At 36.7% G+C, this 21,425-nt stretch overlaps 2 protein-coding genes across 2 annotated transcripts; one reads left to right on the top strand and one right to left on the bottom strand.

The window, feature by feature from the left end:
* Positions 1 to 5,195: 5,195 nt before the first annotated feature.
* Positions 5,196 to 7,544, top strand: LOC133881483 (probable indole-3-acetic acid-amido synthetase GH3.1). Its single transcript, XM_062320423.1, has 3 exons — positions 5,196 to 5,636; positions 5,749 to 5,850; positions 5,950 to 7,544. The coding sequence occupies exons 1-3, from the start codon at positions 5,317 to 5,319 to the stop codon at positions 7,322 to 7,324; spliced, it is 1,797 nt and encodes a 598-aa protein (XP_062176407.1). The 5' UTR covers positions 5,196 to 5,316; the 3' UTR covers positions 7,325 to 7,544.
* A 12,476-nt stretch (positions 7,545 to 20,020) lies between these two features.
* Positions 20,021 to 21,096, bottom strand: LOC133881254 (uncharacterized). Its single transcript, XM_062320183.1, has 2 exons — positions 21,090 to 21,096; positions 20,021 to 20,967 (listed from the first exon to the last, which is right to left on the bottom strand). Exons 1-2 carry the CDS (start codon positions 21,094 to 21,096, stop codon positions 20,021 to 20,023), a joined length of 954 nt encoding a protein of 317 aa, XP_062176167.1.
* Between the last annotated feature and the right edge of the window lie 329 nt (positions 21,097 to 21,425).

Below are 21,425 nucleotides of genomic sequence, written 5' to 3'. Positions count from 1 at the left end.
ACAAATTGAAATTGTTCTCATTGGTTTTATATCATGATCACAAGATAATTAAGTTTTCTTATCCACTTCCCCTTTGCTTAATTACTATTTTAGTAAAGAATTCAATCTGCCAAAATGCATGGGATTTGTTGCTAACAACATAAAGATTGCTTGCGTTTGCAATCTTCTTAGCATCTCAAGGACTTTTGCTTGAAAGTGTGGACCTGTTCAAGTCCTTGCAGCTAATTAGTGAGGCAAATTAAAGCAAAAATGTGTGTTTAATTATTAATTAACTTTTTGTATTTGTTCTTTTAAGGGTCTTGACTACTGTTCAATTTTCAACTGCCATTAAAATATAACTCCTGAAACAGGAATTCGTTCTCCAGCATCTTTTTTTTAGCACCAATGTAATCTTGTGTAGTCTCAGTACAACCAAAGGGTGGAGCCAGGAGAATATATATGGATGAATCAGGATGATCACCTTCAACTTCAGTGCATGCATCCTCTTTTTCTTTTTCTTTTTGTTTTTTTCTGCAGGGCAAAAATGAAGATCACATGCATGTAAGTAATGGGGTACTCACAAAAATGTGGTAAAATAATATATATTAAAAAATCTCTAACTTCTTTCTTTTAGAAAGAATAAAGAATTTCTTTAAAAATAATATTTAAATTAAATAGTAAAAGTAAATAACTAAAATAAAGAGTTAAATGTCCGTGCTTTGAAAAAGTGGGTACGTACTTAAACTTTTTTTTTTAAAAAAAAAAAAAAAAAAAGTGTTTCTTTTTACTGAGCTGCGCGAATGTGAATGCTGTAAGTGTAATTAACTTCAAATAATTAAAACAAGGCTTTTTTCTAATATGTAAATTTGGTGAAACTGAAAGGGAGCTGAGGCTGCTTTAATTTGTTATCATGTTTCATCAATTCAGAACAAGGAATTGGTCAAAGTTATCTTCTATCAGTAGTAGTGGTGGTGATGTAAGCTTAACCCAATTGGATTACCTATACATTAATTTAATTAGCTAGGGTGAGTGGCCCCATGCCCATATATGTTTGCCAAGACCAAAAAGGCCTGAAAAGCTCTTTTCATGTCCCTTGATCTTGCTTATAGCTAGGGATAATGGATGAGAAGTCAAAGTCTCCAAAGCTACTTTTTCCATGAAAACCTAACAATGAAAACAATAATTAATAAAGGGGAGGGAAAAAAGAGTACTGCTCTTACCCTTCCGCTCCAAACACTTCAACTATCTATCTCTATCTCAACGTTGAAAACCGAGGCGATGGCAAAGAAAAATGATTTTTCTACGTTACATTATCTTATATCGATTCTACATCAAGACACGTAAGGTATGAAATTCAGGCATGTGGGTCTCGTATATATGGGTCACACACCCAATATATCCTGGTGTAGGGTTGGCAATTTTTGACACGACCCGCGAACCCGGCACGAACACGACACGATAATATAGGGTTCGGGTTTTACATAATCGGGTCAACCCCGATTATAATCGTGTTTGGCGGGTCAACCCGCGGGTTGACCCGCGAACACGATTATGACCCGATTTCTTAAAAAAAAAAAAAAAAAAATGAAAGTGAACACTGAAGAGAGACCAAACTCGTTTAAACCATGAACACGACTATGACCCGCATGCCTTTTGAGTTTTGCCCTTTTCATCACTTTCAGAGTTTCAATTTGCCCCAAACGTTCAATTGCATCGACGGCCACAATCTTCCATGGAACTGATGGAAGCTTAAGCACAGAACAACTGAACAAGCACCGAAATCAGGAAGCCATCATCCCCACAGAAATCTGGTGATTTTGTCCTTAATCGTTTGGGCGTATTATAGCAATCATCGATACTCTCCCTTTCTCTATTTTCCTTTGACAAAAAACTCCCCTCTTTGCTCAGTTGCTGTGTTCACTGTTCAATACATCACCGTCGTTCTATTCAAAAAGCTTCCTTTGTTCAAAAATTACCCTACCTTTTTAAAGATTTTAACGCGTTTTGGTTTTGGGGATATACCTAATAATCTAATATCCCCAAAATCAGGAAGCGGATCTATGTTTGCCCGGACCTTCCGTCGAATCCACTGATGATCGGCTCTTGTTTGGTCTCCTTGCCTCTCGGGTCTACTCGGCTCTTCAGGTCATACGGGTTTGGTCTTTCTTCACCGGCGATCTCTGGCTCTGAAGGCGTCGTTCCATCAGAATTCGGGTCCTCAACCACGGCGTCGTTTCTGGCTCCATTGGCCAACAACCTAGCCCTCCGATCGGACTCACTCTCTCACACGATCTCAGTGTTTCTCACTTTCTTTCTCTCCTGAATTCTGATCTCCCCCCTCTCTCAGCTACACTTGGAAACAGGAAACTTCTTCAACTCTTTAGAGTTTAAAGAATCAGAGAATCGAAGGAAGGAGACGGGTTACCCGGGTCGTGTTCGTGTTACCCTGTTGGAAATCGGGTCGTGTTCGGGTTTAAGGGTTCAACCCGATTAATAATCGGGTCGGGTTCGTGTCGAACCCGATTATGTAATCAGGTCAGTCGGGTCGACACGAACCCGACCCGCTGACCCGAATTGCCAACCCTATCCTGGTGTAGGATTGGTGTAAAGTAATAAGACGTAGAAATAATATATTCCGTAAACAAATTTGAAAAGCTGGACTCCAAATTTTGACATGAACCAAACAGGTCAACAGGCTCTTTGAACTCGGCAAGCTAGGAATCATGCATGGCGTGGCTGTTGGTACACGCCATCAATTTTATAATTATGAATTATTTATGCCAAACTGAGGTAAAGTCCACAAAAATTAGTCGTAGGGTGTACGTGACCAAATTTTTTTTGGAGTTATCCCAGCAACGAGTTTTCGTGCTCCTATTTTTTAAGCATATTTCCACAATTTCGTGAGCCGTTGTTCAATTCACCCAGAGTTCTTCATCAATAAGTCATCCCAATTTTATTTTATTTTTTTTAAAAAAAAAATGTTTGAATATATTATTGTATGAATGGCATGATAAGCATCACAGGGAGACGAAAAGACAATGAAAATGATGTACGGTGACCTCAGCAAGAGCATCAACTTTTATAAAAAGGGGTATAGCAAGGATATATAATGCATGTAATGTCGGTTAGCTAGGTTATAATTAATTAATTAATTAATTAATTATATCTTAGCTTCTGCTTATTTTACTATTATATATATATATATATATGTTCGATGGTGACGGTTACTAACAGTTTTCCTGTCTGAGTTTATGCATAGTCGTCGGGCTTTTTAAGACTAATTAATACTTTTCTTTATTATTTTATGTACAAAATAATTAATTTAGTCAAGAACGCCTTTGTGGAACACGTACACCACCAAAACTATATTCAAAACTCGTGGGCATTTTTTTATTATTTAATTAATAAAGATCTGAGTAAGTATTGTATTAATATCACGAACAAGAAGCTCTTACATTATAAAGTATTCACAAAATTTTTACAATAAAGTGTTATCTATGACTTTTATCTTCTGCTAACCTATATATAAAAATAGTTAAAGAGCAGATCTGTTCTGAGCAGACTAGATCTAAGACAAAGGTAATCAAATATCCTAAAAATTTATTTAAACCAGTCGTGGGAGATAACCTCTCACACCGAATTATCAAGGCTGTGAGAGATAACTTCTCACATCTGACTAATCTTCATCTCATAGATCGCTCATGAAGGTAGATCTAAAAAGAAAAGAAAAAAAAAACTCTTATTTAAAGCAAACACACAACTAACAAACAGCAATAGCAGTCAGAAAGAAGATGAATATATAGCATGGAGTTAGATGAACGAATATATAGCGGAGATGCCAAAATTATCATACATGCTTTTTAAAAAAATGCATATAAAAATTACACCGATCATCTAACAAACTTCTTTTAACCTAGATTGGATGGCAAAACTATATGAATTTGAAATCAGGTCAAGCTCATTTTGAACTTGATCTTTGCATTATACATAAAATATATATCTCTATACCCCTATATATATATATATACGTCTTAGGGATATAAAAACAGCACTCATAAAACTTGGATTTATGCCGTACGTGTTGGGATTTTGGATCGATCTGTAAAAGTTTAGAGTCCTTTTATAAAGGTTTATATATATATATATATATATATATATATATATATATATATATATATATATATTAAATTGCCTCCTTAATCTAAAAACTTGATTAAACTGATATATTTTAGAATTTAGACCCAACAATATTATAATATTAATAATTTATTCCTGTCTGTACTTGTCGCCATGAGATTTAATCACTTACCTAACCACACTACTCATATGTGAATATTCTAAACATGTATTATAATTAATCAAACTCGAATAAATTAACTCTGTAGAAGCACGCAAATGATTATGAACAAGTAATTAAGCTCCTTTCTAGTAGAGTTACAAAGCAGGAAGCTCACGCAAGTGGCGTGAGATGAGGAAGTCTTTTTTTCTTTTTCTTTTTTCTTTTTTGGGCTGAAGATATATATGAATTATCCCAAAACTTGATGCACCGTCCGGCCGTTAAATATCACTGGCTGGGCAGGAGTCGTCTTTTTCCGGCATATATACTCAAGGTTTAACACATGCGGATGATGTAGAAGACAATATTATATACATGTGTTTCCAAAAGACTCTTGGAACAGGACAGTGGTTTCAGGCATCTGTCTCACTCGCAGGGTCTGTGAAGAAGATACTTGCCTCCTCCGCCGGCTGCCCGGTCACTGTCGATGACCAACATTTTTACTCGAAAGCAGCCCCGCGGTTGGATCATGCGTATGACCACCCAATAAAACAAATCACACCCCCTTATTTCTCTCACTCACAAATGCAACCCACACCCCGTGAATGAAAAAATTCTCAATACCCCTGTGCTCCGCTGACATGGCGGTCACCTAACCCCACATGCCCGCCTCGTTTCGGGCCATGTCGACGTGTTGCGGGCCCCCACTCTGTCCCCTTCTTTCCCTACACTCCCTCAGAGACAAAATTCGTTTTACTTTCCACGGCTCCTCCGTATATAGGTCCGTCAGTTTCCTCCCAAGCTCTCCTTTTGTCTCTGCTACCACCTGGGCCCCACACTGACATGGCACGTGACGTGGCAGTCATCTTCCCACCCCCCCCTGCGAGTCTGTGACCGTGTCCTTCCCATTATAAAAGCCCACCCATCCCTTAATCTCACTGCACCACACCACCACCACTCCCACCTCATCAACATTCTCAAAGCCTTCTCTCTCTCTCTCTCTCTCTCTCTCTCTCAGAGCTCTAAAACTCTAAAGCTAGCCACTCTTTTTTATATCCAAAATGGCTGTTGACTCTGCTATGCCGTCACCGCTTGGCCCTCCGGCCTGCGAGAAGGACGCGAAGGCGCTCCAGTTCATTGAGGAAACGACGAGAAACGCAGACGCCGTGCAAGAGAGGGTCTTGGCCGAGATCCTGAGCCGCAACGCCGAGACCGAGTATCTCAAGCGCTTCAAACTCCACGGCGCCACCGAACGCGACACCTTCAAATCGCTAATTCCCATGATTACGTACGAGGATCTTCAGCCCGAAATCCAGCGTATCGCAAATGGGGACCGCTCCCCCATCCTCTCCGCCCACCCGATCTCTGAGTTCCTCACCAGGTACATATATATATTTTTACCCGTCAATCATATCTAAACAAACTTATATAGTATCAGAACGTCATTCTGAATTAGAACATTATCTAAATTTATTTACTTTGAAAATTTACAGCTCTGGAACTTCAGCTGGGGAAAGAAAACTCATGCCCACGATTCAGGAAGAGCTGGATCGTCGCCAGCTACTTTACAGCCTTCTCATGCCGGTGATGAACCTGTAAGTGAAAAAAAACCTTAAAATATAAAGCGACGCGCTTAATCTAATTAATGACTGCCGCGTGTTGCTTAACTAAACGGGTCTTTTTTAATGCTACAGTTATGTGCCGGGTTTGGATAAGGGCAAGGGGCTGTACTTCCTGTTTGTGAAGGCCGAGTCGAAGACACCGGGTGGCCTCTTGGCCCGCCCCGTGCTCACCAGCTACTACAAGAGCGACCACTTCAAGACCCGACCCTACGACCCGTACAACGTCCAGACGAGCCCCAACGAGGCTATCCTCTGCGCCGACTCTTTTCAGAGCATGTACTCCCAGATGCTCTGCGGCCTCATCGAGCGCCACCAAGTCCTCCGCCTCGGCGCCGTGTTTGCATCCGGCCTCCTCCGGGCCATCCGGTTCCTCCAGCTCAACTGGACCCAGCTTGCCCACGACATCCGAACCGGAACTCTCAACCAGAAAATTACCGACCCTGGAATCAAAGACTGCGTGACCCGTATCCTCAAACCCCAACCCGAATTGGCCGATTTTGTTGCGAAAGAATGCTCAAAGGACAACTGGGAGGGGATTATAACCCGAATTTGGCCCAACACGAAGTATTTGGACGTTATTGTGACGGGTGCTATGGCTCAGTATATTCCGACGCTAGATCACTATAGCGGCGGATTGCCACTCGCCTGTACAATGTACGCGTCGTCGGAGTGCTATTTCGGACTCAATCTCAACCCGATGTGCAAGCCCTCCGAGGTCTCGTACACCATAATGCCAAACATGGCCTATTTTGAGTTCCTACCCCACGAGCCGAACTCGGCCTGGTCGACCCGCGGCTCGGCCCCAAAACTCGTCGAGCTCGTCGACGTGGAGGTCGGAAAAGAGTACGAGCTGGTGATCACCACCTATGCGGGGCTGTACCGGTACCGAGTCGGAGACATTCTCCGAGTCACCGGGTTCCACAACTCGGCCCCGCAGTTCCACTTCGTCCGGAGGAAGAACGTGTTGCTCAGCATCGATTCGGACAAGACCGACGAGGCCGAATTGCAGAAGGCCATGGAGAACGCCTCCGAAATCCTCCGAAACTTCAACACCAGCGTGGTAGAGTACACGAGCTACGCCGATACGAAGACGATTCCGGGTCACTACGTCATATACTGGGAGCTCCTGGTGAAAGACCCGGCCAACTCGCCGAGTCAGGAGGTGCTGAACCGGTGCTGTCTGGCGATGGAGGAATCGCTCAACTCGGTGTACCGGCAAGGCCGAGTCGCGGACAACTCGATCGGGCCGTTGGAGATTCGCGTGGTAAAAAACGGTACGTTTGAGGAGCTGATGGACTACGCGATCTCAAGAGGCGCGTCCATCAACCAGTATAAGGTGCCGCGGTGTGTGAATTTTACTCCGATTATGGAGCTCTTGGACTCCAGGGTGGTCTCGGCGCATTTTAGTCCAGGTTTGCCACGTTGGACCCCAGAACGGAGACGGTGATTTCTCTTTGGGCCGTTGACCCGACCCAGATTGGAAAAGTCAATGGTCTTGGTCATACAGAAATTATTCTCTTTGTATTTCTTAGTTCTTTTTTTCTTTCTTTGTGACTCAGTAGGTTTTGTGGAAAGTTAAAGTGTACGTCGTTGGATTAGGACGTGTCAGGGTCAGGTTTTGTATTTTGGTTCAATTAACCCGTGGAAAGGATGTCAAACATTTCAAAGTGCTCTGTGCTGTCAGCTGTTTCTTTCATGTCTTTTGGAAACATCCATCTATCCACAAGGAAAAATAGCAAAGGAAGAAGATTGCTAAAGCAATTGGGTCGTTCAAATTATCAGTAATTCAAATAATATGCTTGGACGGGTGGCCCTATATAAATTCATTCATTTTTGTTGTTTGAATTGAACAATTCAAATAACAAAATTGTTGATAATTCGAATCCAAGAACATCATAAGTTGGGTTATTGAGGAAAGGCAAGAGAATGTTATGACTTTCAAATGATGAAGTTAAAATCTATTAACCTTAACACTTGTGAGAAACAATGGAGATTACTTGATCATTGATTTTAAAAAAAAAAAAAATTCTTTGATTAGTCCAAGTATAACTAATTAATATCAAATATTGAAGTCAAGTCCTCTCTTTTTCTTGAAAGTTGAGGTAATTTGATAGGGCAACTTAATTTACATGGTGTGTTTGGCAAATGGTTTTGATTGAGGAAAAAGGAGGAGGAACTAATTGACGTCATATAAAGCATAATGGAGTTTTAAATTTTTTTTTGTAAGAGAAAAATAATGAATATTGTGTGTTGTGTGTTGTTGAAAGGAAGTTGACTTTTAAAAAAAAATAAAAATGCAAAAGATATTTGCCAAAGATAGCCGCCGAGCACAAATATTACACCCTCATTTTATTCCTATTTTACTCGTTGACGTGACAATATTCATTAGTCATATTATTTTTAAAGAAGAACTTCACTTAAGGTATTAGATTTTTATTATTTTTGAAAGAAAATACTTGAACTTCTGATTATCACAATTTAAGGTGTTTATTTTTCGGAAAGTTTCAATTAGGGGTCATCCATTAGGATTTTTCGTTAAATTCTATCAAAATTTTGAAAATGCCCATCATTTTTTAAGAAAAAAAAATGATAGGATTTAAGTGTTGGTTAAAATTTAATACCCATGCCTGAATCTTTGAAATTTTTTATAATTTTTTTTTTTAAAAAAAAAAAAAAAAAAAAAAACATATTGGTATTTTGAAAATTTTGACAAGATTTAGTGAAAAATCCTAACGGAGGACCCCTGATTAAAACTTTTTAAAAAGTGAATACTTTAAATTAAGACCGTTTGAAGTTCAAGTATCTTCTTTTAAAAATAGTGAAAGTTCGATACTCTTAAGCAAAATTATCCCTATTTTTAATTAATAAGAGTGTAGACTGTAGTATATATATATATATATTGCATTAAAGACAGCATAAAGATGAGTCATAAGACTTTAACTGACACCTTGATGGGGCTACTGTGGCCGGTTTATTAGGGAATGATTTTGATGTTAAAATGAGTGAATGATTAAGCAAATTAGCAAGTATTAGTGGACCTTATCTATAACAAATTAAAATAAAATAAAATAAAATAAAATAAATATTAGTGGACCTTAGGGGCCACGCTATTTTGTTTTTTCCTCAAAAGTTTAGGATAATTGGACATTAATTAAAAAGTATAAAGAGTGATATAATTGCTTAATTTATAAATAATCTGAGCTCATTAAAACCTTCCAGATGTTCATTTTTTTTTCCCTGAGCTTCCAAATGTTCACTTGATGTGGCATACAAGCAGTCATGGCAAGAGAGGAAAATTGGAAGCTTTGTTACAATATGGTAGAATATTAATTTAAATAATTAAGTTTATCAGTTTTTATCTGTTTAAACTTTTAAAATAACTGATGATTTTAATATGACATCAAAACAGATATCTGATATCATGGGGTCGAACCCTGATTTCACAGTTTAGTATACATTTTAGTTAAATATTTTATGTGTTGGGCCCTATTTATTAAGTCAATTAAACATCTAAAATAATTGGTTATTTAAAACACACACAAAAAAAAAAAAACAGTCTACATATATTCTATTGGTCCTTATCACCTTTAACAATAAAGTAATAGTAGATATTATATTTTTTTTATCTTATAATTATTCAATAATATTGGTATGACACTTTAAAATTCAAATTAACAATTTTTTTTAATTTAACAAAGAATCCAAAAATTAATTGCGAGTACCATGTCAAGTTGTCAACCTTCTTATATAAATGTTAGATTGAATTATAGGATTTAATATTTTTCTTTATTTTAACAATTACCCTTGGAAAAATGGGTGATGGGGAAACTTCTATCCAACAACAAATACAAATAAAATGCTTTTATTGTTTTTATTTTATAGAATAAAATGCTTTTAATATTTGTTAGTTGTTACTTTGGCAGGTCCTCCTTTTATCAGCAACCTTTTTACTTTTTGATGAATCGGGCCAGTATCGATCCCATCTTGTTTCCCCTTTGTGCCCGTTTAAAGATAAACTTGCGTAAATTGACTGAAACCTTATCCTTCTTTTTTTTTAAAAAAAATAAAAATAAAGTTATAATATTTTTTTTAAAAAAAGGTTATAATATTTTTATTACTTTATCAGAGAAATATATATAGCAGATTGCTCTAACAAAACAACTTTATAGATACAGTCATGAACTTGTTCCATCAAAACCTGATCTATGATACGTTTAACGGCAACCTTAGCTAACTCATGTGCCGCATTATCAGCTATTCTACTAAATATGTGGTGAATCTGCCAGCTAAAAAACGAGTTTAAAACCATGCGAGTGTCTTTCACTAGTTGTCCAAATCTACTCAAATTAAGATATTTGAAAGTTACAGCTTTAACCGCATTACCTTCCAAAAGAATATGATGTAAACCTAATTCTTTGTAGAAAACAGTTGCTTGAAATATTGTTAAAGCTTTTGCGACTACCGGTTCAAAGTGGCCCATTCTTGCCATACTCCTAACTAGCCACATGCACATATCTTTCATGATCTTACACCACTATACCAATTTACCTTAGAATCACATGCGGGAGGTACTATCCACTTAGGAGTGATCCACTTATCCTTTTCTCTTGCAATGTGCTCATATAATAAAACACTTAAGTAAAAAAAATTTAAGCTATTAATCCTCTCAAAAATTTAAACCTATAAAAAATGGTAAATTTATTCACTTAATTAATATTTTAACATTTTTCCTCACATATAGGCTCAAACTTTATTTTTACTGAGTGAAATCTAACACTTGAAATATTTAATTAAAATGAAAGGTGACTTGTAAAGTCAGGAATATTCGAACTCTATACCGCTAGCTTTAATACCATGTTAAATAATGATTTAACATATATTTCCAATATGATTTGTGTTGGTTGGGTGTTAATATCAGTGCTGTGTTAGTATGCTAATAAAGCATTTTTGTAGGGGTTTGTTCTTGTTCGGCAGTTTTGGTGTTCATTTGTTGTTACACAAATTAATAGTGTTCCAATGGTTACGGGAGGGTTTGCAATATTTGTGTGATTTTATAAAATATTTTATTCAACTAATTAATATATATATATATATATATATATATATATATATATATATCTTACCAATATGAATTAAATATTAGGAATAACTTTACAAAAGGGTATCAAATTATACGCTGTTTTGATCGAGATAAGGTTACTCAACTAGCAAATGTCTCAAACTGGAGTATTCAAGTTTCCAAACGTCTCACTTAAGGGTACTCCATTAGGATTTGCTATTAAATCTTGCAAAAATTTTCAAAATATTCATAAGTTTATTTTTTTTTTTTTTTTAAAAAAATTATAAAATTTTCAAAGATTTAAGCATGGGTATTTTTGCAAATTCCGTTAAATTCTGACCAACACCTAAATCTTAGCATTTTTTTTCCCTAATAAAATTATGGGTATTTTGGGTACTCCGTTAAGATTTGCTAAATCCCAACAAATTCTAACGGAATACTTTTAAGTGAGACGTTTGGATATTTTGATACATCAGTTTGAGACATTTGCTACTTCAGTACTCTTATCTCAAAACGACGTACAATTTAATATCCTTACGTGAAGTTATCCCTAAATATTATCATTTTTTGTTTGTTAAAGAAAGAATTATTTGTAACTATTATTCTTATATCTAAGAGGTTAGAGGTGCATAATCTGAAACAGACAGAAATAAGGTACTAAAGTATTAGGCTACATGGAGCTTGGTTTGTGTCCGATCCTGTTTGCACCTAATCTGATTCGACGTTAGGAGCTTTATGGTTTAAATGGATTTTTATTGGGATTGATGTGTCCTTGTGTGGCTGCTTGTTTTCTTTGCTTCCTTTTTTATGTATTTTCGCTTCTCACTCATTTTGGAAAAAATAATGATTCGCTATCATTTAAATATGTAATTTTTTTTATCATTTTGTCTATGTGGCAAGGTGATCTCTCACCTTAATTTATTTTTAAAAAATAAAAAAATTCAAAAAGTAATGGGGGACCACCTTGCCGCATAGACAAGGTGGTAAAAAATTGTATCTTTAAGTGGCAGTAAATCATTATTCTTCTGTCCAAACACAAAGAACTTAAGACAAAGTTGAGATGGAAGTAATTTCTTGCTTGTTTTCCATTCACTGTTTACATTCTATCTAAAGTAGGTTCCTTGTTTGTAGCAGACAGTTGGTCTTCATTAGGGACTGATTATGCTTGTAAACTTGATCTATTTGTCTCTTTTATTTATTTAACTTTTTTTTAACAAAAAATAATGTTATATATCATATTTATATCTTATAATTATTCCACAATACTGTCGTGCAAGAGAGACCTAAAAATTCATTCCCTTACGTGTTCAACAAAAACTGTCCCGCCCTGCTCGTATTAGTTCGTTAAGTCAATGACAGTTACATATTTACAGAACAACCAAAGAATTAGATTATTGTCTCCATGATATGCCAAGAACCAACTTACAATCTTTGTAGTACAAATAACAAGCCAAACAGATCAATGTCAAGAACAAATTCATGAGTGTCGGGCACGACTTACAGTAAGATTACGTACACGCTAAATAGACGACAGCCTGCCAACTTGAACAACGTACAAATGGCCCAACTTTTGAAACCCTTGAAATGGCCGCCAATTCCCTTTTTTTATTCCTTAATTAATTAATTCCCGAAATATTGTTCTAAGATTCTTTTGAGTTTTGATCACTTAACCCAAGTTTTCACAAGTTGCTTAGAATACTAGTATCAGTTACCTTATATTGGTTCCCTTCCCTATATTTAGAGAAAATTTTATAAAAAACATCAAAAAACCTCCCACAGCAGATGCCCTATATTTAGATGAGGGAGTTGGGAATGAATAGTGATTCTCAATGTATACATGTCTACTATTCATTCTCTATGTATTATTTTAATATAAAAGAAGTATAATTAATTGATATAGGGAAGAGAGAAAAAGTAGGAAAGAAATAAAAAGAATAAAATAAGAGTAAAAAAATAATATTTAATTGATATAGGAAAAGGTAAGGGAATCTGTGGGGTATTTTTTTATAGGAAAACAAAAAGTAGCTTTGTTCCCTAAACATAAGGAAAATAGTTGGGAATCTGCTGCTAGTGCTCTTAAAAAGCTAGGACTTTGGCCTGGCCGGAGGAAATGGGAGAAACCCAGATGATCGAAAAACGTGTAGACTGGTGGGGGCTTCATATATATATATATATGCCCCTTGAAGGGTTGGTAAGTATCTTTTGATTAAATAAAAGTTAATTAAAGCAAACACTGTCATTGGCAGATCCACAAATTAATGACAAATCTGTGGAATTGTCTTATAGAATAACGGCTACTGTTGTTGTATATATAGAGCTATGTATATCGTCAATAACGTCATCAAGAAAAGAGAGTTTTTTTTACAAACTTATTCATCATCATCATCATCATCATCATCATCATCATCTTCTTCTTCTTCTTCTTCTTCTTCTTTTCTTTTCTCTCTTCATTTTTATTTTTTTATTTTTGTATGGTATCAGATAATTAACTTCATTTATCTCCAACGCGTTTTAATTAAATATTTTATGTGTTGAGTCTCACTAATTAAAAAGAGAATTTAAGCTCACACGTGAAAGAAAGTATTAAAGTATTGATTAAATGATTAAATTTATCTCTTTCGATTTGTTTAAAATTTTGAGACAAGTGGTAGTTTAACGTTAATAGTTACTATTTTGGCTGAAATTTGTTATGACAAGTCGAATTGGTATAAAGCCAATAGGTCGAAGTTGAAAGTCAATCACACATTTGACTTGAAATCATTAATTTCTTCGTTGTCGGAATGAACCGGTAAGGCGGTAATAATAGTGTAATATTAGATTATTATAATAGTCGCTAATATGAACAAATGACCCAAAATGGGAGAGTGTGAGCACTAACAACTGCTTCCTTAAAACTCATTCACTTCTCTAAATATAAAAGTGTTTCCCTTTATATTATTTTAATATAAAGCATTTTCTTTCTTCTAGCAATTATTTGAAACAATATTTAAGTAGGTTTTTTTTTTTCTTATAATTTAATTTAAATAATATTTAAATGGTATAAGAAAATGATTAAAAGCTATTGTGAAATTTATTCAAATAGAAAAGTAAAAAAGTAATTTGGTTCTTTACATTTAAAAGAAATCTAAAGGAAGTTGGCTAGTGCTTAACTCTAAACCCTAAACCCTAGTGCTCTGACTCCTGACCTTGTGCCCAGGGGTCTCCCCCCAAAAAAAAAAAATTTAATTAATTTTACCCCTAAATTTTGTTATTTATATAGTTTTGGCTCCCTCAATTTTTTTTTTTCAATTTAACCCCCCAAAATCTTGAATCCTAGCTCCGCCCCTGCTTGTGCCTAAAACGTGAGTGAAAATTTGCTTGTGATAATTTTTATTCTTTTCTTTCTACACAAATAATATAAACTTCTATTAAATAATTTATACAAGCCAATTAATAATATAAAACCATTATTTAAATTATTATTGTGAAATAAACTACTTAATTACTTACATTTTTTTTTTTTGAATAAGTCATAAACGACCCATCTTTTTTAGTGACAAGACTCCTACGGCCTATCCCCAATTATCTCTCAAAAGTGACGTGACTTTTTAAATTTTTTATTGAATCGATTTGGCTTGTCTTAACAAATTCCAGCCAAAATAGTTGCCATTAAATCATAAAGAATTAACAAATGATGCAAATCAACATTTAAACAAAAATCGAGTTCACATTTATATATATTTTGTTTAAGAATATACCTTCCAATTATATATGAATTCTTTCTCCTCTCTTTTTATCCTTTCCTTGTAGACTTCTAATTAGCAAAAAAGTCATGATCCATGACTATTACAAGCAAAGGTTGCTCTTGACTTGCGAGAGATCATTGATGACAATCGGTTAATGAATTTGGAAGGATGGAGTGTCTTGATGGAAATAGAATCAACTTTACGTGAAATGGGGTTAATTAATTAATTAAATTTTTTTTTGTACTAATAAAAGGGGGTTAATTTTATTTTATTATTATTATTATTTTGTAATAATAAAAGGGGGTTAATTTCAATTAGTCAGAGAAGTGCTGCATGTATTGATCACCTTTTTGTAAAAATCAAAATGGAGAACTTTAAAAAAGAAAAAAAAAATGAAAGGTATTTTCTGCAAAATAAGTGGAGCCTTAGGAAAATTTTATAGGGTACATGAGTGTCACATGTCACAACATTTGTAGAAAAAATTAAACAATTAAAAATTGATAGATAAATTTAATTATTTCGTGACGGATACGATAAATGTTATGCAGACTGTCACATCAGTTTGTAATATATTTGTAATAAAAATTGTAATACCTACTCGGAACATCAATTTGTAAAATACTTGTAATAAAAATTGTAGTACCTACTTAGAGCCTCAGTCCCAAAAGCAAAAGAAGCATTGCATTCATACAAGAAAGTTTTGAAATCAAACTTTAAGACAAGTATCAACCTTACATTCCGTTTAAAAATTGATTTATTAATGGTTTTTCATTCAATTAATTAATGCTCCGTTTGTTTCGACATAAAATGATTTTCATCGTTAAATATTTTCGGCAAAAATATTTTTTCAGAAAAATGATTTTCTGGCGTTTGGCTTGTACGAAAAAATCATTAACGGCATAAAACGGAATCCGACAACCGTCGCTGGAATCTAAACAAAATGACTGGAATTTGGCTGTACTGGCCAGATTTCAATCGTACTGGTAAGTTTGGCCGGAATCTTATCTGCCATAATCCAACAAAGTTGCCAGATTCTTACAAAAATTTCCAAATTTCGACAAATCTGGCTGTACTGGTAAGATTTCGACCAGTTTGGCTTGAATTTGGTCTGCCGGAATTCGGCCATACTAGTCAGATTCCGATCAGTGCCGCTGGATTCCGGCAATCAGATACCAAAATTCAGGGATCTTCAATGGTAGAGTCAGGTTACCAACAAACTTCAGTGCTCGGCGGTATCAAATTCTTACAAATGTGCATGCAAGAATGAAGAGTTTAAATCCAGAAAAATATTTACGTTGTTTTCCAAAAATTAAAAAGGTTTTTATGGTCAAACTGAAAATGATTTCCGTTGACCATTATTTTCGCCCTCACTAAACACAGGAAATGTCAAAAATATTTTTCATAAAACATTTTACGCCGAAACAAACGGAGCATAAGTTGAAATGATTTAGAATTCATATATGAAATGACAACCAAGGTTATTTGTTTGGAACAAACACAATTTGAAATAGATTTTCAATTTTAGGGGAAACTTCACAAAAGGGTACCCAACTATAGCGCTTTTTCACTTAAGGGTACTAATGTAGCAAAACGTTCAATCGAGTGTATGAATTTATCAAAACCGTTCAATGTAGGGTATTCTGTCACCCTCCGTTCTAAATCGATGACGGAACCCAGAACACGTGTGTTTCACGTGATATTTTAGCATCGAACTACCACTTTTGCCCCTCATCTAAACGATCAAAAGACCCGTTATACTCGAACTCAAAACACACTCTTCTTCCCTCCCAACGCAACACAGCAGCTGAACTAGAGAGATCGGGCTCAAACACTTACGTCCAACAACTGAACAACATTGTGAAAATGTGGGTTTTTATTCTTGGCCATTATCCTCCTAAACTTCACTCCTATTTTCGTTCTTGGAGGAGACCCATTTGTGCAGTTACGGGGCCGGGGTGAAATGGAGCCTATGTCCGACAGTGAGTCGACAGAGTCCAGATCAAACGGTCCAGTATGCAAATGTGGAAAGATATCATCATCTTGGACGTCGTTCACCCTAAGTAATTTTGGTACGAGGTTTTTCTCATGTGTAGATTACAAGGTAAGAGATTTTCTCCAAAGTTTTTTCTTTTGATTTCCCCCAAATTTTTTCCTTTAGGGTTCTATCTCTGACTTACCGTGAAATTTGTTGATTTTATTTTATTTTTGATTATTCAGAAACCAGAGGTGAGATGTGATTATTTTAAATGGAGTGATCCTGAAATCTGCGTCTACAGTTAGAGAGTTGTGTCGAGATTGAGAGATTGGCACGAGAATCTGAAGGCACTGAAGGCTGAACATGGACTAAGTCGAATAAATAGGTTGGATGAAGTTGGAAAGTACAAGAATGAAGTTGAGAAATGCAGGGCTGAAGCTGATAAATACAAGTTCAAACTACAGAGACAAAAAGATAAGTTTCGGTCAGTAGAGAGGAAGTACCAAATTGCATTGGTCTGTTCATGGGTAATGTTGATGTGGTTGCTGGTATATCCTTCGTACAGCAGAGAGTTTCTTCCATCAAGAATGATGTTGCAGTGAAACAATTAATCAATTGTAGGATGATCAATTGATCAATTTTGTTGTTGATCAAATGCTAATGTTGTAGTATTTTGTAATGCTCTGAACATTTTGTAGTGCAAGATTCTGTAATGTTATTGTTAATATTGATGTTGTTGACATTGTATGTGCTTGGTATAGTAATTCATTATGCACAATTCAATTATGAGCAATGGTTGCAAGTGTGCAGCAAATGGGCATAAGCAAATATGGTACCAAATTTTGTAGCATCTTTGGCCACAACTTTGGTACCAAATTTGACCACAATCTTCATATGCTTGAGCATTAACATTATGCATTTCTCTTTTCCTTGGCATACCACAAAGGGGCAATAAATAGGCTCTTCCAAAATTGGTATCAAATTTTGTTTTGCACACTTGGCATACCAAATCTGCAAATGGGCAGTAAATAGGCTCTTCCAAAATTGGTATCAAATTTTGTTGCAAATTTGGTACCAAATTTACAAATCCACCACAATGATACCATAACCTGCACAAATCCACTTGATACCATAACCTGCCTAATCAATTTATAACAATGATTGCAAGTGGGCAGCATAACCAAATTTGGTACCAAGTTATGCAGTAAATACTTGGTACCAAATTTTGTTCCAAATTTGACCACAATCCTGCACAACTAAATACTTCCATACCATAATCTGCATAACCAACTACTTTAACATAAATCATAACACTTTAACTTCATTATTGATAATAAATCATGTTCATCACACTTTAACATAACATAACATAACATAACATAACTAGCAAACTTGCTCATCACACTTTAACATATGTTAACATAATAATAAACCATGTTCATATCAATTTAACATAACAAAATAAATATTGTTCAGACTCTCCACATCTTTTTATTCCCTTTGTCATTCTTCTTTGCAACTCCTTGTACTTCTGGTTCAGGAATGATAGTGGATGCAGCAACCAAATTGTGCATGTCGAAATCAGGGGGAGCAACTCGAAAAGTGATACCAGTTGCACTTCTGGGAGGACCCCATGAGCATGCTGGTCCACCCCCTGGAACTTTCGGTGGTCCAGCAAGGTTTCCAGTGAGATCAACAAGGAGTTTTCCTTTGCTCTTGTGCATTCCTGTTTGTAAAACAGAAGTTCTCAACCTGCCAGATATTCTTGTCCTGGTGGCTAGCCCGAGATTGCTCTTTTGACCCCTACCTTGTGCAGTAGTTGTACTGCTTGCACCCCTTCCTCTTGTGCTCCCTTTACCTCAACTTTGGGTAGATGTACTGCTTGCATCCCTTTCTTGACCTTGTTCAGATGCACTGCTTGAACCCTCTTCTCTACTCCTCTTTTGACCCCTACTTCTTGTTGGGTGAGTAGGATTACCAACACATGGGGCATTGGATGTGGCACTGGATGGGGCACTTGGCATTGATGCAGTAGATTGGACCACGGATGGGGCACTGGATGAACCATCCAACTACAAACAAAAGCAAATAAACTAGTTAGTAAACAACATTGAATAACATACAAGTTTGCAATCATAAATATAACATATGAAACACTTACCCTATCAAGATTGCAGTCAAGATCTGTTGCATGCTTTCTATAGGAATTTCGCTTACGTTCTTGTCTTTCATCATGTCGCATCCTCGCAGTGCATGTTCTAGTATTGTGACCATATTTTTTGCACATCCTACATTGGTTATTCGTACCACCCTTTCTAACTGTGTAGGGATTTAAGGTCTCATCAGCCCCTCTGTTCCTCAGTTTTTTAGGTCTTCCAGAAGATGCCCTTGCCTTGGTGGTTCAATGATGGGTTGATTTGTCCTAGCCCACTGCTCCTCACTGGGTACAGGGTAGATGATGGGTGTGTATGCCTTTAGGTACATCTCATTGCCAAAGTATGGGCTCAGATAATCCTCAGGGTTGCCTCCACCATGCCATATTGATGAGATGGCATGAGCACATGGAATACCAGAAACATCCTACTTTCTGCACCCACATGTCTTGGCAGGTAAATTCACAGCATACTTTCTACCCCTGCACTCGACCTCAAATAAACCATCACCAGCAAATGTTGGCGTACAATGTCCGGCCTCATCTTTCTCTATCTCCAACCTCTCCTTAATTTTTGGCCCAAGATTGCCTTCCATCGCAGCTATAATTTATCTTTTCCGCTGGTACCTTCTCATCAAACTTGTCCTAATGCCTTCCAACATTGCCAGAATGGTCTTATCTCTGACCTTGGTGATCAAAGAATTGAAGCACTCGGCCAAATTGTTGTGTAAGAGGTCACACTTTGCATATGTGTTGAACCATCCCCTACACCAAGTTGCAGGGTCAACCTTCAAAAGGTACTCATACGCTGGCAGATTAAGGCCCTTAAGCTCTTCCATTACAGCATAGAACTCATTCTGTGTGTAAGATGCAGCAGCTCTCCACAACAAGTCCTTTAGTAACACCCCCCGGTGACCGTCATTTCGGAAATTGGCGTATAAGTGCCGCACACATATCCGATGCTCAGCATTATGGCACACCTCCATAAGACTTGGTACAAGACCCTACACACATGAAAAGCAAATCAAACACATAGAAAAATACCACATAATCTGGAATGAAATGTCTAGCATAAAAAGCATAAGTGGAAAGATACCTTTTGTCTATCTGAAATAAAAGTCCATTTAGGTACACCACTGGGGCCAAGATAAGCCAATAGTGCCTCAAGAAAGCATGACCAGCTATCCTTAGTCTCTGCCTCTACAACTGCCATGGATATTGGATACATGTTATTATTGGCATCCCTTCCAATAGCTGCCATCAACTGCCCCTTTGTAAACCCCCTTCAAGAAACACGCATCAAGGCCTATCACAGGCCTACAACCATCCTTGAAGCCATTTTTCATTGCTGCCAAGGATATGTACATCCTTTGGAATCTACATGGCATTTCGGGCATAGGTCTCTCAACCATCAAAAGAACACAACTCCCCACATTTGTGCTTCTGATTGTCACGCAATAGTCCCATAGACGATGGTACCGCTCACCCAACTTCCCATAAATCACCTCTTGTGCCCTCTTCCTAGCCCTATACAGGGTACCAGGGTGGATTTCAACATTCCATTTCTTCTTCTCCTTCTTCTTCAGGACTTCTACAGGCATGTTCGGTTGATCTCTAAAATTGTCCAAGCACCACTCAGCAATCCACTTGGAAATAATCAAATGATTTTTGTATTTCCGAGCACATGTATGTTTGGGCCTAAGCGAAATCAGCATGAATGTGGCCTCACCCTTCAACTGTCTTCCATAAACCCTATATTTACAATTCTTCTCTCCATACACTGCAATTACTTTCGATTTAGAATTCTTTTGGTAAACCAAGTCCTTCCCCTTCAATATATTGGCATGTTTAATGGCTTTTCTGAAATCATACACACTATCAAAAGTATTACCTTTCTGCAGAGTCGGCTTCTCAAAATCAGATTTTGAAAATGGCACCCTCTTGGTGACACACGGCCTTTTTGAAGAATCCGGCTCATCATCTCCACTAGTATTATTAGGAGTGATCAGTATTTCACTTCTAGACACATCAGAAACAGGCTCATCCTCACCCTCAACCACACCCTTTCCTTTACTCACACCCTTACCCTTACCCTTACCCTTACCCACACCTTGCGCAGCTTCAGATTCTTCAGCTGCAGCTAAAGCTACTGTTACTTCTGCTTCCAACTCTTCTTCTACTGCATGTGATGGTTCTCCTACAAACTCTTGATCTACTTAGGGCTGTGCAGCGGTTCGGAAGTCGGTTAATCGGTCAAGTCGGGTCGGTTAACCGACCAAGTCGGTTAAGTCGGTTAATTACCCGACATTTAACCGACAAGAAAAATTTCAAAATTTTCGGTTAAGGCGGTTTAGGCGGTTAGGGCGGTCGGTTGGCGGTCGGTATGCGGTCGGTTAAGGTTTCGGTTAACTGTCGGTTAAGGCGGTCGGTTAATCGGTTTTGGGCCTCATTTTTTATTTTGGGCCTTATTTTTTTTGGGCCTCATTTTTTTTATGGGCCAAAATTCAAAAAGACTAAAAAAAAAATCAAAATAACTTTAAAGCCTTAAGCCTTTAATCTTTATGCAATTATGCTTGAAGCTTGATTTGTTTCCAAATTGATTCTGAATTCAATCATTCAAATTTCAGATTTGTTGTC

This window comes from Alnus glutinosa, chromosome 11 (assembly GCF_958979055.1).
Source record: "Alnus glutinosa chromosome 11, dhAlnGlut1.1, whole genome shotgun sequence".
Taxonomy (NCBI): domain Eukaryota; kingdom Viridiplantae; phylum Streptophyta; class Magnoliopsida; order Fagales; family Betulaceae; genus Alnus; species Alnus glutinosa.
Note: the sequence above shows the minus strand (reverse complement) of the source record. Positions and strands in the feature narration are given on the sequence as shown.

Excerpts from the sequence above, each read along its gene's own strand:
- LOC133881483 (XM_062320423.1), top strand. The coding sequence starts at position 5,317 with ATGGCTGTTGACTCTGCTATGCCGTCACCGCTTGGCCCTCCGGCCTGC. Across the intron at positions 5,637-5,748 it reads ATCTCTGAGTTCCTCACCAG|CTCTGGAACTTCAGCTGGGG; the intron begins GTACATATATAT and ends GAAAATTTACAG. Across the intron at positions 5,851-5,949 it reads CTCATGCCGGTGATGAACCT|TTATGTGCCGGGTTTGGATA; the intron begins GTAAGTGAAAAA and ends TTAATGCTACAG.